The sequence below is a fragment of the Thermobia domestica genome, chromosome 11 (genome assembly GCF_964235325.1).
Source record: "Thermobia domestica chromosome 11, izTheDome1.hap1.1, whole genome shotgun sequence".
NCBI classification, from domain to species: domain Eukaryota; kingdom Metazoa; phylum Arthropoda; class Insecta; order Zygentoma; family Lepismatidae; genus Thermobia; species Thermobia domestica.
In genome coordinates this window covers 226,962,789-226,980,341 of record NC_137464.1, presented here as the reverse complement: position 1 = coordinate 226,980,341, position 17,553 = coordinate 226,962,789, and the positions used below count along the sequence as shown (strand labels likewise).

The 17,553-nt window shown below is 38.4% G+C and overlaps 1 protein-coding gene across 1 annotated transcript in view; it reads left to right on the top strand.

Moving 5' to 3' along the window:
- LOC145663760 (insulin-degrading enzyme-like) overlaps positions 1-17,553 on the top strand; it is a 215,878-nt gene that overhangs the window by 1,142 nt on the left and 197,183 nt on the right. The window contains exon 2 of the mRNA XM_081729848.1: positions 11,583-11,790. Coding sequence (XP_081585974.1) covers positions 11,583-11,790 — 208 coding nt within the window. The remainder of the gene's footprint in view (positions 1-11,582; positions 11,791-17,553) is intronic.

Here is a 17,553-nt window from a genome sequence, read left to right as displayed (position 1 = left end):
TGTTTTCCCGTACCACAGGGCAACAATGAACAGACGAGCAACTCTTTGTATGCGCTATTGAAATTAGTTTGTGTCGTCTGCACAGTGAAAGAGCTAATCAACGTTTGGTGGAGAATGATGTTTCGTCGTAAGTGGAATGGCGCTGTTGCAGGTTGTGGTGATATGTTGTTTTGATACCCTAAATCGATTGCATAAAACTGCTTGTCGCTATAGATTGCCATTTTTGTTCTATAACAATAATTGTTGAAACGAGAAATGGTTAATTTGAACCACTTTCGGTTTGAGTTGAGGGTTAATGGAGAAGACGGAAGCAATTCTTGTTATGCTGAATCAATTGTGAAAACTGCATCTCGATATCTCTTACGTTTTTGTTTTAGGGAGATCAGTATTGAAACCGGAAGTAGTAGTAATTTCAACCACTTCCTTTTTTGCTAGTGTTGCAGGTGTGGTGCTATCTTCTCATCACACTCAATATCGTTTACAGAAAAGCTTCTGGCTACGTGCTTAGTACAATATTGGTAATAGATTTTACATAGATTGTAGATTAACTTAAGAATTGATTTCAGGGGACCAGTGATGATTTCAGGGATCAGCCGAGGGGATATCTCCCCGATAACCATAACATTCCCTCAGGACCACATAACCTATCGTGCTCAATGTGGATTCCCAGTATTTTCGTTACTAATACATTTCATCCCCAGTACCTTGAAATTCGCCACCACCATAAAAAAATTCTGGAATCATCACTGATGGGGAAAATTGATTCAACAGTTATACATATTTCATCGTGAAAGTGTTAATCATAATGTCTTTTAAACCCTTTGCCCTGTTGGTGTTTGCCTACATTTCCCAGTTAGTATAGGTAAAGTTGAGGAGCGCTACCACCTTTTTTTTTCATTTACGATCTAACGTCTTCTGCATTTTTGGTTTCTTAGCTGTCCACCAGCTGCGTACACATTTGAAGGGTCCAGGGGAAGAATATGATAAGTCACATTTTGCAAATTTTACAGTACAACAAATTTAAAGTTTGAAGTTATATATTTTTCAAAATGTTATTACAATGCAATGCTTATTGTTGTTAACATTCATTTTAGTTATATTTTATTATGATTGGATATTATAAGGCATGAAAAATAATATAGTAGTAATACTTTTTTAACAATAAAAAAGTGCTGTGCTCTGTTTACCGGACGTAGCAGAGTTTTCCTCAAACAATCAGTACTGTCTTGATACTAATGATTATTTTATGTACAAGATTGCTGTAAGAAATATAATAAAATATCTTTGTAACACTTGTACATACTATGAAGTCTTTTCAATGGTGGTTTCTTGATTTAGTGTGCCTTTGGAAGGTTTGTGTAGTACTCCACTGCCTTTAAAGAGCAATAGTTTTTCAGTGACTGCAAATCTGCATATTTTTCTTGAGATATCTCCAGGAACCCTAAAAATGATAGTCCTAGAAGAGTTATGCTTTTAAAATTAGTTGAGGTGAAAACAAGACAGTAGTATAGGTTAGAGACAGTATATAGAAGTAGTGCTGTCAATCGGGTCGATTCTGACCCGAATCAAGTCAGCTCTTTTCAAGTCACTGGTTGGTCAGCTCGGGTCATGGCTAGTCAGCTAGGGTCGTGTTACGGGTCAGTCGAGTCAGCTCGGATCGGGTCACGTGTCAGGTTGGTTCGAACATTTTTGTTTCGGGTAAGGTTCCGGTCGGATTTTGGGTCAACTTAAACCAACCCGAAACAAAAAAGTTCGACATAACCTGACCCGAGCTGACTCGACCGACCTGTAACACGACCCTAGCTGAATCTACTCATGACCCGAGCTGCCCAACCAGTGGCCCGAAAATAGCTGGCCCGGCTCGAGTCGAAATCGACCCGATTGAGAGCACTGTTTATAAGGTAAGTTAAACATTTGTAGGCTAGTTTACATGAGGGTAGGTTACGTTAGTTATTCTGTAACGTGTAATACTTTAAAACTTGCCATCATAGGCCGAGGATTACCAGTAGTTTTCAAATGTTTCGTAAGATCATCAACTTTCCCGCGACCAATACCATGAGGTGAAGCGAATGCAGCTTTACAAACAGTAACCTCCTCTGTCTATCCTTCTTGTACCACCCGCAGTCGGTATGAATATGATGCATCACAATAAGACGCTTCACTCTCGTTTTTCCTAGGCCTACGTCTCTGCACAGGTACTATTACAATTAGACCTGACAGGTATATGTTAATTTCATCATTTGACAACACCATTTCGTTCATTCGTCTAATTATTTCTTGTTTTCCTAAATCATTAACTTTCTCAAAACGTCGTTTGCAGGTGCACTCTGGGCCGGTCTCATGGCTCTGTTGTTTTAGTTTTGTATTACATCTCGAATTCTTCCATATGAAAGTTTTTTTCTTAGATGTTGAAGGTGGAGCAGATTCTTCTTCACTCAGGGAATCATAAATGATTTGTTGATCATTACCACTAACCACAACAACTAAAGAAACCCACGTTTTATTGTAAACTTCACGTTAACTAGAGCACGTTTCTGAACGGAGACTGTGAACAAGTAATTTCTTAAATGGCCGATATCAATGCTGCCAGTTGTACAACACAACAATAAACTGGACTTAACAGCGTTTTCTCCAGAAGGTCGTGTACTTAACATATTCTTCCTCAGGATGGGTTTTCTTTACTCGTAAATATTTTCGGACTTATCATAGTGTTCCCCTCGTCATTAAATCAACAGAAACGTCTGTTTTCATAGAACAACACTGTATCAAAAACAAAAAATATCGATTTTTGGACTTATCAGTTTCTTCCCCTGGACCCTTCATTTATAATATGATTGCAAACTTATATGTTATAAATAAATAGGTACGAAAACCATGCACGAATGTGTGCTAAGTGCAAAAACACAAGCTAAGTTTCCAATTATTCCGATTCCAAGCTGGGCACAATTTGAGGGACCACGCCTGATTTTGTCCGCGGAAGCAGGCACATCAGCGATGGTGGTATGTGCATAAGGAAAGACAAGTGTTGAAAACACCAACCTCCTGATTCCCGCTGTAATTGCTCAAAGTACGCATCGGTTCACATGTACTTGTGATTAAGAAAACAGTGTTAAGAAGCATTGTCAAAAATTATGCAATTGTAATGCAAACCTAGGTTCTAGTGACCACCTATTTTTGACCTAGTGATGCATATTTTTGTTCTAATTTGAGCAATATTCGAGCAGACAGTTCTACCAAATTTGATACGTTTCTTACATGTTCAGGTTAGGTTAGAGCTTCGTATTTCTTTTAGCAGAGCATGCACTAAATGAAGAGCTCCATTACTACTTGCAGATTGACTTCAGGAAGGCTCAGTATAAATACAGTGGACATATGCATAAAAACTACAGTACATAAGACACGAATCAACTTGTGCTATGTGCTCAAAAGCACGAATGCTATCTGACTTAGGGTAGGAGCGCATCAGCGGGGCCCAAGTGATAGCGAGCGGGTGCGTCCACAGGGAGCAGGCGCCTCAGCGGTAGGAGTATACGTATATACGACGATAGTGGAAGCACACTTACACATACAATAGTTTCATTGTCACTTAAAATTCATTTCAATATGCTGTCATTGACGATAATTACTTATATTCACACTCTCATTCCTTCATTAAAAATGTAGGGCTTCACATAATATTTTACCTATAAATTTTCTATTTTGTAGAACCGTCTGCTCGAGTGAACCCCTAATTGGCTTTCACGTATAACCACCATTAAAAATTCACCCGTTCTCTACGGACGCACCTCGACTATAGTCCTCCATCTTCACCTTGGCGCAAACCGTAATAGATGCAAAAAAAATGCTTGTAATGAGCAGCTTGCAAAGTTTGGTGCGTGGTTTTGAGACGTGTGGCTTTCACTATATGTACTAGCTAAGTATGTATATTAGTCCAGGAAATGTAGAGCAATTTTACCCTCAACCTGGGCAAAATTGCAACCTTTAGTTTTACACCTGTATTTTGTTTAGGTACCCCACCTGATGAAAATATCCAAAATCCGACAAAATCGGACCACGGGAACACCTCCAAAAACGGGTTTAAAAATGGCGGACCATGGTTTTTCGAAAAAATCGTAGACTTTTACGTTGGCGGCTCTAGTAGTCCTCTTAATTGACAGAGACACATGAATGATACCTCGTTGAAACGCTCATAGACAACAAATTCCAACGAAGTGACTTTTGTACCCATCATGCCCAACCCCTAGAAAAAGAAGAAGAAGAAAGTTGATTTTTTGTTTTTTTTCTCTTTTAAATTGATATTTCTTGGACCCTTGCAACACTGTACGTCCTCATACGCCTTCAGAAAAATTCCCACGCGTAGACCAGATATTGGTAACAATAACATTAAAAAATGAAGGACGTAGGTTCAACAGTAAGGGAGATAAAAATTCGGAACCGCGGACCAAGGAGGGTCACTCTGTATATTTTTTACAGTGGTCTAACTTATGTTTCTTAGATCTAGCATCCTCCCTAATTGTCACAGACATGGAGCATACCGCATTGGAAAGCTTATGGAACTCCCTTGCCAACGACGTATCGTTTGTGCCCCCTGTGCCCAACCTGTAGAAAAAGAAGAAGAAGCCTTGAAAAAATTGGGAAAATCTACACTTTTACCTTTCTTGGGCTCTGGTAACCTTAAAAATCGTTGTGTGAAAGATCCTGATGATAACCTCATCACACTTCAAGAAAAGGGAGCTGAAGGAGTGAACATTGCCAGTAAGGCTCGCGGTAGTAACATTCTCGCCGCTGCAGGTATGGTGGTTCATGTCTCTTGTCGCAAACGTTACGTTGATAAGAAAGATATTGCGATTGCCCTAAAAAGAAAAACGTCATCGCCGATTCAAAAACGAGTTACTCGCTCGTCGGATGGGTCCTTCAACAGCAACAGTGACTGCCTGTTTTGCGGAACGCCTGTCTTATTTGATGACCGTCACGTGTTGAAATCAGAAAATGTGCGAGTGAAAACACAAGCATTGCCACACAGCATTTTAAAGTGTTGCAATGAACGAAACGATAACTGGTCACAAACTGTCCGAGGTCGAATTGAGTATTTCCCATCTGATCTTCATGCAGCAGATTGTGTCTATCACAGATCATGTAGTATCAACTTTCGAACAGGTAAAGCAATTCCTCAACAATACTGCACCGATAATCAGTCAGCGTCAAAAAAGTTCCGGGCTGGCCGACCTACAAATCATGAGAGAATCCGTGCATTTCAGCGCATCTGTAGTTATTTGGAAGAGCACGATGATGAGCAACTAACTGTTGGAGAACTTGTTACAAAAATGGGCACATTTCTTGAAGGGACTGATCACATTGCATATGACAGACGGCACATGAAGCGTCAACTAATGGAGTACTTCGGTGACAAAATTATAATTTCTAGTGACAGTGGAAAAAACGACTTCATTACACTTCGAGAAACTGCCAATCACATTCTACGGGCATATCGTGATTTGCCACAAGAGTATGATGAAGAAAAGGAAAAACATAGAATCATAAAAACCGCAGCTCGACTGATCAAAAGCGACATAAAATCCAAACTACAATCTGGAAGTGATACATATCCTTCACCCAGCGAGCTGACCATTCAGGAATCCCTTCAGTACATTCCACCTAGCCTTAAACTATTCCGTGCCACACTTTTTGCCGGAAAGGACAATGAAACCAAAATAGCATCGATTGGCCAGTGTTTGATGCAAGCAGCCAGACCAAGAGCTATATTAGCTCCTCTGCAGTTAAGTGTTGCTGTGCAGCTGCACCACCACTATCGATCGAAACACCTGATTGACACGCTACATCACCTGGGATTTTGCTCTTCATACGCGGAAGTGCAGCGGTTTGAACGCTGTGCAGCAAGTATATTTGGTAATCGTGTGACCGAAATGTCAGCAGACCAGACTCTCCTCTTTGCAGCGGATAATGTAGACCATAATCTCCAAACGCTGAGTGGTTTAGGCACATTCCATGGTATGGGAATGTTGGCGGCCATTACTCCATCCACTACTATCAGTCTAACCATTCTTCGGAAGCCTGTCTCTGATGCTGATGTGAAGTCCCTTGCCAGTGTTCCCATTCATGCATACACTGAAGCCAGGGCTATTCTTGAAAAGGTCAACTGTGAACTGGTAACAGCACCATCACCGAACGAAAGCTCCCTGGACATTTTGTAGAAACTTTCCTGGCACTTTCCGTCGCGCACTCCAAACTGGTCAGGAATGATGCAGGCCATTCACGCAGATCCATCTCTTCATCATCCAGGGAAATCCACTGTTCTCTGCTTACCGATTATTGACCTCCCTCCATCTGATATGTCATGCATCTATTCCACTTTAGTGTACCTGAATAATCTTGCGAGAAAATATAAAGTCACACTAATCATCACCTTAGACCAACCACTGTTTTGGAAAGCTTCACGTATCCTGCATGACAGAGCACATAACACCAGTATTAAGGACACGGTTCTCCTGTTGGGCTCATTTCATACTCTGATGAACCTTCTAGGAGCAATTGGTTCCCTGATGGATGGTTCGGGCTTATGTGAAATCTTGCATGAGGTTTATGGAGAAAATTCGGTTGTACATATGTTAAGTGGCAAGTCCGTAGCAAGAGCCTTCCGTGCGCACATGATGGTTGATCTCGCATTAAGTGCATTGCTTGTGGAGAATGTTTTTTCTGGAGACCAATAACGGAATACACAGAACTATCAACGATGCTTAGTCTCTCTACCAGAGTCTGATGTCGGGTGAGATTAATGTAACTGGAGCTAGTTCTTCACCTCTTCTTCAAGAAGCCCAGAAAAAAAATAGAAGAAGGAAAGTCAGAACTTATTAACACATCAAAAACAAGTCAGTTGTGGCTTGCATACCAGCGCATGTTGACTACAGCAAGGAAACTTGTGGCAGCAGACCGAACAGGAAGCTGGGAGGATCACCTTGATGCTATAGCAGAGTGCATTCCCATATTCGCTGCAGCAGGACACTTCAATTATTTGAAGTCGACATGCTTATACCTGCAAACAATGTTAACGCTGCCATCGGTTAATCCAACAGTTCACGAAAGCTTTCAAAATGAGTTCGGAGTTATTAGAAGAAGCAACCGTTATTGGGCTGGGTTGTCTTCTGATCTAGTCATAGAGCAGGTTCTGATGAGATCGCTAAAATCCACTGGGGGTCTAACCCATGGGAGTGGAATGTCGGAGATGCAACGATCTTTGTGGGTGCTCTCAATGCCAGCATGCTCCGAGTATAATCTGGCGATGCAAACTCTTACTCACACAGCATATGTCACTAGCGAACAACATAAAGAAGCCGAAACGTCAAGAATGTCACGTGATATCAGTGACACACGTCGCATTCTTGCACGACTGCAGCCCATCTCACCATTTGACGGAGACAAATCATTGAGAAACATTGTCACTGGCGTCATAACGGATTCCTCGGTCAACGTCCATAATTTATTTTCAGTTGGGGAAGAGCTTGCGAAGAAACTATCTGGCAAAGACCTGTTCACTGTGAAGTGGAAGCGTGCTGATAAAGTCAAAACTCTAGCATCCCCGAGTAGTGTTAAAATCAGCAACGATATCTCCGTCGATTCGAATCTTTTGTTTCAAAGACTGTTAGTTGTCGCTAATGCAGGCAGCACATCTTTAGAGGAGACCGTAGCTCATGAATTATGTGCCTACCCACCAGCTTTATTTGAGTCACCCAGCATGATGCGTAAGGCAGACAAAGCCCCACTGGCCCATGTGGTACTAGAGTTCAGCAAGCAGCAGACCGCACAGTTTGAGGAAACAGAGCCAGACAATATTCTGTATGTCTTAGACGGAGGATCTTTGTTACATAGACTACAATGGTGTAAAGGCAGTTCGTACGACAATATCGCTGCATCATTTGCTGAGTATATAGTTCGTAAATATGGCACATCAACCATCGTGTTTGATGGGTATGGATCACCATCAACGAAAGATGTCACACACCGGCGTCTAGATGGATCCTGTGCTGGTCCAACAGTGCATTTTATGCCATCGATGGAATTCGTGGGCAAAAAGGACAGCTTCTTGTCCAACAAAAGTAATAAGGAGCAAATGATCGACCTCATAACAGTCCACCTAGAGAAAGTAGGTTGCACAGTGCTTCACGCTGACGGAGATGCTGATGTTCTGATAGCCACAACAGCAGCCACAGCTTCCAAAACCTATCACACTTTTGTGATTGGAGAAGACACAGACGTACTACTTTTACTCTATATTACTCACAACCGACTCCATTCCGCCTCGTCTACCGCAGTGACATAAATACAAGAAAAAACGTTAAGCCCGATTATGACATACACCTAATTCGTGAAAGTCTCAGTCCCAGGTTGTGTAAACATCTCCTCTTTTTGCATGCCTTTACTGGTTGCGACAGCACATCACGAGTGTATGGGCTTGGAAAGCAGAAGGCATTTATAAAAATGCAGAAAGACTCTAGACTTCGAGAAACAGCTTCTGTATTTTGTTTTCCTGGCCAGCCAGCAAGCGCAATAATCGAAGCCGGGCATAAAGCAATGGTTCTATTGTTTGGGGGTGATGATCACATCGACCTCACTCGTCTTAGACATCGCATGTTCAGTGCAAAAGTCACAACAGCCAAATGTTTCGTAGCTCCAGAAAGACTGCCACCAACTTCGTCTTCCACCAAATTCCACTCTCTTCGCACCTACCACCAGGTCCAGGTGTGGAAGTCGAAACCTGCAAACGCTGCAGAATGGGGCTGGCAAGAAAGGATTTGTGAGCTCCACCCAATCTTATGTGATCTACCACCAGCTCCAGCGAATTTGCTCACCATTGTTCATTGCAACTGTGTCACCGGGTGAACAACAACGCATTGTACTTGCAGAAAGCATGGCCTTGCATGTGCTATTGCTTGTGGTGTCTGCCAAGAAACTGAATGTTTTAACTGTTTAAATGAATATAGTGAGGACAGTGTTAGCGTAGGCGATGACGATGTAGATGTGTAATTAGCCTCCAAAAGTCTTTCGTCTTCCCATTATTTTGCTTTCGAATATTTTTGCTTTATATATAGGTGTTATGTTTCTATAAAACGAATTGTCTTGTACACTGTATTATGGTATGACCTTCTATTTGCTATTTCTTGTGGTGTGTGCCAAGAAACTGAATGTTTTAACTGTTTAAATGAATATGGTGAGGACAGTGTTAGCTTAGGCAATGACGATGTAGATGTGTAATTTTCCTCCCAAAGTCTTTCGTTATTTCCATTCTTTTGCTTAAGAATATTTTTGTTTTATGTATAGTACTTATATTAAAGCGACCTTTGATTTAAAGAAAGAAACAAGATTTTTTCAAGCGTACAACGATTATCAGGGTTGCCAGAGCCCAAGAAAGGTAAAAGTGTAGATTTTCCCAATTTTTCAAGGCTTCTTCTTCTTCTTCTTTTTCTACAGGTTGGGCACAGGGGGCACAAACTATACGTCGTTGGCAAGGGGGTTCCATAAGCTTTCCAATGCGGTATGCTCCATGTCTGTGACAATTAGGGAGGATGCTAGATCTAAGAAACATAAGTTAGACCACTGTAAAAAATATACAGAGTGACCCTCCTTGGTCCGTGGTTCCGAATTTTTATCTCCCTTACTGTTAAACACACGTCCTTCATTTTTTAATGTTATTGTTACCAATATCTGGTCTACGCGTGGGAATTTTTCTGAAGACGTATGAGGACGTACAGTGTTGCAAGGGTCCAAGAAATATCAATTTAGAAGAGAAAAAAAAACAAAAAATCAACTTTCTTCTTCTTCTTTTTCTAGGGGTTGGGCATGATGGGTACAAAAGTCACTTCGTTGGAATTTGTTGTCTATGAGCGTTTCAACGAGGTATCATTCATGTGTCTGTGTTAATTAAGAGGACTACTAGAGCCGCCAACGTAAAGGTCTACGATTTTTTCGAAAAACCATGGTCCGCCATTTTTAAACCCGTTTTTGGAGGTGTTCCCGTGGTCCGATTTTGTCGGATTTTGGATATTTTCATCAGGTGGGGTACCTAAACAAAATACAGGTGTAAAACTAAAGGTTGCAATTTTGCCCAGGTCAAACCGTATTTTGACTCGACTAATATGTCTTAACAAATTTTGCGCAATTGGTTGATAACACTCTAGAAATAAGTAGATAATAAGTTTTACGCTATTTGCATGATATTTCCCCCCAAAAATACTATATTTATAGTCATAAATTGTATGCCCTCCTAAGGTTAACCTTTACTGGAAAATTGTTTAGAAAATAAATTTTCGAAAATACTATGGGCTGATTTTGTCAAAAAAAGGTACAGTGTATTGTAATTTATTTCTAGTTGGGTCTCTATTGTAAAGCTACAGTCTCACACGTTTTCTACCTACATATCCTCCTCATTTCTTTTTGTGAGTTAACACACTTTACCTGAAAATTAAAAAAGGAACTGTATTCCTAATCTACACCGTTATTTTTCCGTTTTTCTGTATCCTGCTTATATCTTTTTGCGAGTTAACAGACTATCTGAAAATTAAAAAAGAACTGCATTCCTAATCTACACTGTTATTTTTCCGCCTTTGCAAGAACAAAGTTGAGAACATTTATTTCAGTTTTTTGATATAGCATACATTGTATCAATGCAGTTGCTGCTTACGATGTTAATGCTTTATCATAGTAGAATTGTGCTTTGGAGTTTTACATTCAACTTTTTTTTGACAAAATTTTAGCCTCGCTCGAGGTGTGGCTAAACTAATAAGCCCTCAATGTTAACCGTACCTGAGGGATCACTTTTTTAGCTTTATGCATTGAACAGTCAAGGGGAAGGTTGAGGTATCCCACAGGTATTGTTCGTCTGGGGCCCCTTACGCGGTCGACTATGCATATCAAGGATGTTCTAAAATATTTATAACATCCTTGATGCATATGGCCCTAGGTCTTGGCCCTTGGGACTTAGTGGAGAAGTGAGTGCGACCCTTAGGCTAAAAACTTTGGAGACCCCTGATCAAGATTTAAACATACTGGAGGATGTTACAAGACAATGCAAGTGTAATGATGGGAATCAATGAGATATTCTCTTCTGATTTTCTTGTAATTTGAGTTTGGTACATTATTCAACTTCCAGCATCTGTTGTACCTGTAACAAATAAACGTCTACCAAGGTATTTGATTTTTTCAAAGTCAATTAAATGTTTGGTTTTTGCAGTTTACATCATATCAACAGATACACTGTTATACTTACAGTGCAATTTAAATAACAGAAAACCAAAGAAAAGAGTTTATTAAAGGAATTTCCAGTTTTTACATTCCATTTCTATGTCTTACTGAAATTTCTAGTAGCGCTGTGTCAGTGGTATTATGGTGGTTTTAAATTGTTAGTCTAATGGAGGGAAGGTGCTAAACTTTTGACAGCGCTGATATACTGTCTGTGATCAGAGAAAACGGCGTCATTGGAAAAGCTCACTCGATTCTGTAGTAGATGATTTTTCCCCTGATTATACGTAATTTAAAAACATATTTATTATCATGATCTTAATTCTTTTCAGGTTCAATGAGTGATCCTGATGACTTGGAAGGTTTGGCACACTTTTGTGAGCATATGATATTCATGGGCAGTGAAAAATTTCCCGTTGAGAATGAGTATGATAAATATTTATCAGAGCACGCCGGATGGGCAAATGCTTGGACCTTGAAAGATGAGACATGTTACTTTTTTGAAGTCGATTCAAAATACTTGTCTGGGGCACTTGATAGGTATTTGTTATATTACACCTTAAAGTTAGTTAAACAGTAGTAGATGTATGTAAATGATTAAAATTAATACATCATATAAATTCATGCACAAAAGTGCTGAGCGTCGGTCTCACTTCTAAATTTGTACACCAATAATGGCTTAATTTTCTAAAACTTTAAATTAAACACTTGTATTATATTTTAAGCAGCGTTTTCAATATTTGAGTTCAGAGTGAATTGTATCCATATGACAAAGTAGTTTGAAGAGGGAAGTTGTAGTAATTAGCCTCCAGTGGTGGCTCCTGGGGAAAGAAACCAGCAAAACTTAAACTATTATCGCTACAAACTAAAAGATGTTATAATTAATACGGTGAAGCCTAAATGTTCTTTCAGTTTGAAGTTATGGAAGTTTAATTTTCCCTGGTCTCAAAGAGCAGTCACTGAATGTAAGTTGTTGCTTTAGGTTGCGTGGTTGTGCAATCGCCTACCTTTTAAACTCGAATTATATTTTTAAAGTTTTAGAGAACTGTTTGTGCACAGATAAAACGCTGCACTTCAGCGCAAGACATTATTGGTGTATTTCTCAAAAATTCAGATTTAAAAAAGTTTAAAGAGAGCATTTGCGTTTATAGTTGCATGAGTTGTACAACTACATCAAGTAACATTAACCATACGACAGGGAGCTTCTATTTCTTAATGGAAAAGTAGACGTACTTGCAATGATGCTATTTTCTTCTATTCTCGTCAAGTAGTCCCAGTCACTTGACAATCGCCAGCAGTTTACTTTTATAGTAGTAACGAATTTCTCTACTTAACAGCACTTGACTCAACTTTTCTGCAAGTGACCATGAAATGGGAACAAAAGAAAAGTGAATATATTATAAAACAAACGCACATAGAACAAAAAAAAACATTAATGGAAGAGCGTGATAGAGTTCCATTTTATAGAGAGAGTGTTATGTAAAATACTATGAACAGATGTTTAAATCTGCTACAAAACCACCATGCACTGTCTTGTTTTATTGCAAGTATTCTTTAAGAATGTGGTAGTGTTCTTTTTTATTTTCTTCTGCAAATAAAAAAGAACATACATAATAATTACATACATAATAATTACATACATAATAATTACATTTATTAATTACAGTAAGAGAAAGGAGGATGCATTTGGACTTCTATAATTTCTTATTTCGTCCAGTTTTATCGCTCTTGTTGGAGACGTCATATATAATTTTTCCTTTGGCGGTTTTCCAATAACATAGGCGGTTTTCCAATTTAAATTTCAACCAATTGACAACCTCCTCAGTTCGTGTCTAAAACGGGGATGAAACGGTGAACTGAAGAAGTCACCTTCCACTCACCATCTGTAATGAGTGGGAATGTTTTCTACTTCTATGCGAGAGGTTAATGTATCGATCATACTCTGATGGGAATTTTACCATAAAATGACAACTCAGATATAAATCTAATAATAGATGTTTGTATTTCTTATAGAGGATGTCTAAGTGTAAAATGTGATGTTTTAGTAACGGGTATTTAGAAGTATCGCCAGATTGAGCAACGCAAACCAAGCATTGAGCTGTTGATTACTGACTTTAAAGTTACACATACCTCTGGGTTTCAAATTCAGCTGGTGCCTCTATGGTGGTCCTTGGTGGTCTCTCCGTAACTGGTCTCTGGTTGGAAGATATCGCCTGGGTTGATATCTCTGTCGTGGTTCGTGCCTCAATTGGTAAGACACTCCGCTGTAGTCATCGACGATTAAGATGTGATTGGACTCCACATCCGATATACTCAATGAGTATAACTCGAACGTTAGTTAGTTAAACGAAGTAGGATTGTGACTAAGGGTTAGTCACATTGGAACTAGACTTCTCCCAGATCAACTTCTGGACTCCAGTCTCAACTACTGTCTCCTGCCCTTCTGTCTGTCCTCACTTCTGTCTGACTGTCTCGAGACCTCTCGTCCCTCCGTTTTTGTTTGAACTTCCGGACCATGGAATTCGCCACAGTCGAATGACGTCAGAAATGCGTGTGCTTCTTTCTTGAGGAAAACGAGGTCGTTTCCTCATAGCGATCAACAACTGGCAACACTTGGAATACTTGTCTCATGATTCTTCACAATTTCTACATACCCGTGAATGTGTCTTCTGTTCACAATAATTTTACAAATGCATGATCGTAAAATTCTTTCAATTGTTCTCGTTTACACATTTGCAGAATTCAGTTCCCGAATTCTCAGACAGAGAACAATGTGCTACGATGTTAATCAAAAGAGCTGACAATACAAGCATGTGAATTTACTAAGAATTGAATTCGTGAGATTACTTATATTAACATTAATTATTTCCGTGTTTTTAATCCTTCACCAAAACAAAAATAAAATCTTTAATAAAATGAATATCCCAAAATATACATGAAAATCAATCATAAAATATGGGCTCTGCCACACAATAGTAGTAATAAAAATAAAACTCTTCAAATTATCCACCAGAGGATACAGTTATACAAGGCTGGGGTAGATTTTAATTTGTTTGTGCCAGTTTTGAACAATCTATCAAATTTGATATAAAATAAATTTTGTTGTATGAAATAAACTGCGGTGAACAAATTAAAGCAGTTGGAAAAATAACAAAATTTATCGTCCTAAACTACATTTCAACTGGATTTCTGTTTCAAAAAATAATGAAAAGAAATAATACATTATAATGCTATGGATTTATGTTCATTACTTGGAAATACAACATTGTTTCTGTATTGTTTACCGCATAAAAATAACACTCGAAGGAACCAAGCTTCTCTTCAACACAAGCTACATAATGAATAGACCTAACATTTTCTTCGAAGCAAATCTAATCAAAACATAATTACTTCTAGAGTGACTGAAGACCAATCAAAAACCTTGTTACTAAAATTTAACTATCCTCGAAAATTTGCACATTTTCAGATAATTTAAGATCAGTTTCATCTCGAAGAGAATGTTCATCTTTAACTATTCGAGAAGAGTGATTGACATCAAATTCAGGATGTAGCAAAGTTTTTCCGTACGTTCCTCTGAAAAAATAGGTTTGCGTTTATTTCCTTGTCTGTCTTTTGTTATCGCTTCCAGTTCAGTCTTGTCAGGACTTTCGGTTAATATTCCGGACTGAGCTTCATGGATTCCGGACTTTCCTTTCCGGATCATTCATTTCTATATTAAAAACGGACAAACACTTACACAAACATAATTCCTAATGAAGTAGAAGCTATTTATTACGAAGATAAAGATTGACTCATGTGTTTACCGGATATTGAAAGGTGATCCATCTCCTCAGCTGGTAGTGAATGAGATAATCCTGTATTTTAAGATTTTCTGAGTGTCAGTTTATTGTATCCTTTCCTATAACTTGTCAACCACTCTATTCCTGTCAATTTTACATCTGTCCATTTGTTTGAATAACAATTTAATATAGCAGCATAGTAAAATGCAAGTTTCCGAATGTACAAGCAAATTAATACCTAGCAAACTTGGGATCACTTCAAAATGTAATCTTCCAGCAACTCAATCTCTTACTCAATCATAATTTTACATATATTCATTTTTCCTGTTTTGACATCAACAGTAAAAAATTGTTCTGCTACTCCTGATTACAATTTTTAGTCACAATTAATCCTAGACAATCATATTGATTATATAATGAGTAGGATAATGTAGGATTATACACGGTAAAAGGAAACTGCCTCTCGCAGAAGTAAGTAGGATGTGTCAAGCTAGAGAAAGTGTTGCCGTGTTAATTGGTACATCGGTAATAGAAGGTGAGGATTTTCCTGTAAGATGAATGACCTGTACCACGTGGCTCTTGGTCAATATGACCGCATTGGCAAAATTATACTTTCGTAATTTTAATGGATCGTATGCATAGCATACTCGTTGTTAAATTTGATTGTGCTGTAATAATTTTTAATCGATCTCTTCTCTAGGAAGCACAGCTTATGTAATAGTTCGTATACATAGCAAACTCGTTATTAAATTTGATTGCAATATAATAATTTTTAATCGATCTCTTCCGTAAAAAAGATCAGCTTATGTAATAGTTCGTATACATAGCATACTCGTTGTTAAATTTGATTGTGATATAATAATTTTAATCGATCGCTTCCGTAGGAAGCTCAGCTTACGTAATAGTTCGTATACATAGCATATTCGTTAAATTTGATTGTTATATAATAATTTTTAATCGATCGCTTCCGTAGGAAGCTCAGCTTACGTAATAGTTCGTATACATAGCATACTCGTTAAATTTGATTGCTATATAATAATTTTTAATCGATCGCTTCTGTAGGGAGCTCAGCTTATGCAATAGCTCGCATGCATAGCAAATCCATGACGAATCTTTGATTGTGACGTAATAAAATTAATCTCGAACCCAGTTTACTTTTTCGTTTTCATTAAAAAATTAATTAAAACTTGAGCCCTATGGTCCCTGTAAAGAATGATCCCCAGGCCCCCACAAGAGGAGAATGACCTCTGTAGAAAGTTTTCCTTGGTTCCCAATAAACAATTGATAATATTAAAACTTTTGACCTTATGTTCCCTGTAGCCCCTGTAGGAGAAGAGGAAAAGAATGGTTCCCAGCCCATGTTAAAAATGGTCTGTTAATATTAGTACAGGTCCGCTGCAAGGAAGCAAAGAAGGAATATTTATTTTTTAAACTTTCTTATTATTTTGGGGAAACGTACGCATAGCATGCTCATTGTTAAATTTGGTTCTGATCATATTAATTATTTGTTCTTTCGTATTATTTATAAAATAACTCATTGTTATAAATGGGAGGGAATAAACTTTAATAATGCAGGACTTATTTTTTATTTATTTGATCATTTGCTTAGCAAATTCAGAACAGATAAGTCCTTCTTGGCTGAAGTCAGAAGTTATCACGGGCTTTTGGAACCCGGATGGATGGACGGAAGGAAAGTTGGTGGTGTAAGGTAATGACCTTACTGCTACGTGACATCACAGAATTCCGACGACGCAGTAGCAAAGAAGTTTAGCGCCGCGATGAGTAGACATCAGAAAATACCGACGATTAATAAAAAAGAAGTTTGAGGCGCGAAGGGTGAATACGTGATTAACTTGTGGTAGTGAAAATATTTTACATATAGATTATAAGAGAAAAATATATAAAGATACATCGAGCATTCCTATGAGAAAAAGGATCATTGCAATGGTAACATTGAAGCATCATCATCTGATGCTGAATCAGAAATATACGAATCATCGCCAGATTAAGAATTTGATATAGACGCAATAGAATCAGCAATGCTAACGCCGTCGTCATCTCCGAATATATTATCAAGAACATCAAGACTGGAGTTTAGACTGTTGTTGTAATAGTCAGAAAGTGGACCGTGAATGTATAAAGAAAGCTATTGAAAAATGAGATTTCAACGATACCTTAATATGCGATGGTTGTAGAGAAGGGTCCTATCATGGTTATACTCATGATTGATTGAATGTAGCCCCAAAGGCATTGGAAACACGTGATTGGAGTATTATAGCAAGTCCTAGTGTTGAAGAAAATGTGTTTTACCTGTATGCAAATAGACATATTATTGGAATACTAACAAGAGAAAAATTCTATGACACATATGTGGAATTATTAAATGATACAGACTACTGGAATTACTCACACGGAATTACTGGACGTTTTATTATGAAAAGACAGATGGAAATCGGCCATCGCAGAATGAAAAAATGTATTCGAATAGTGCTAGTGTTTCATATTTGTTATGTACTGCTGAAAA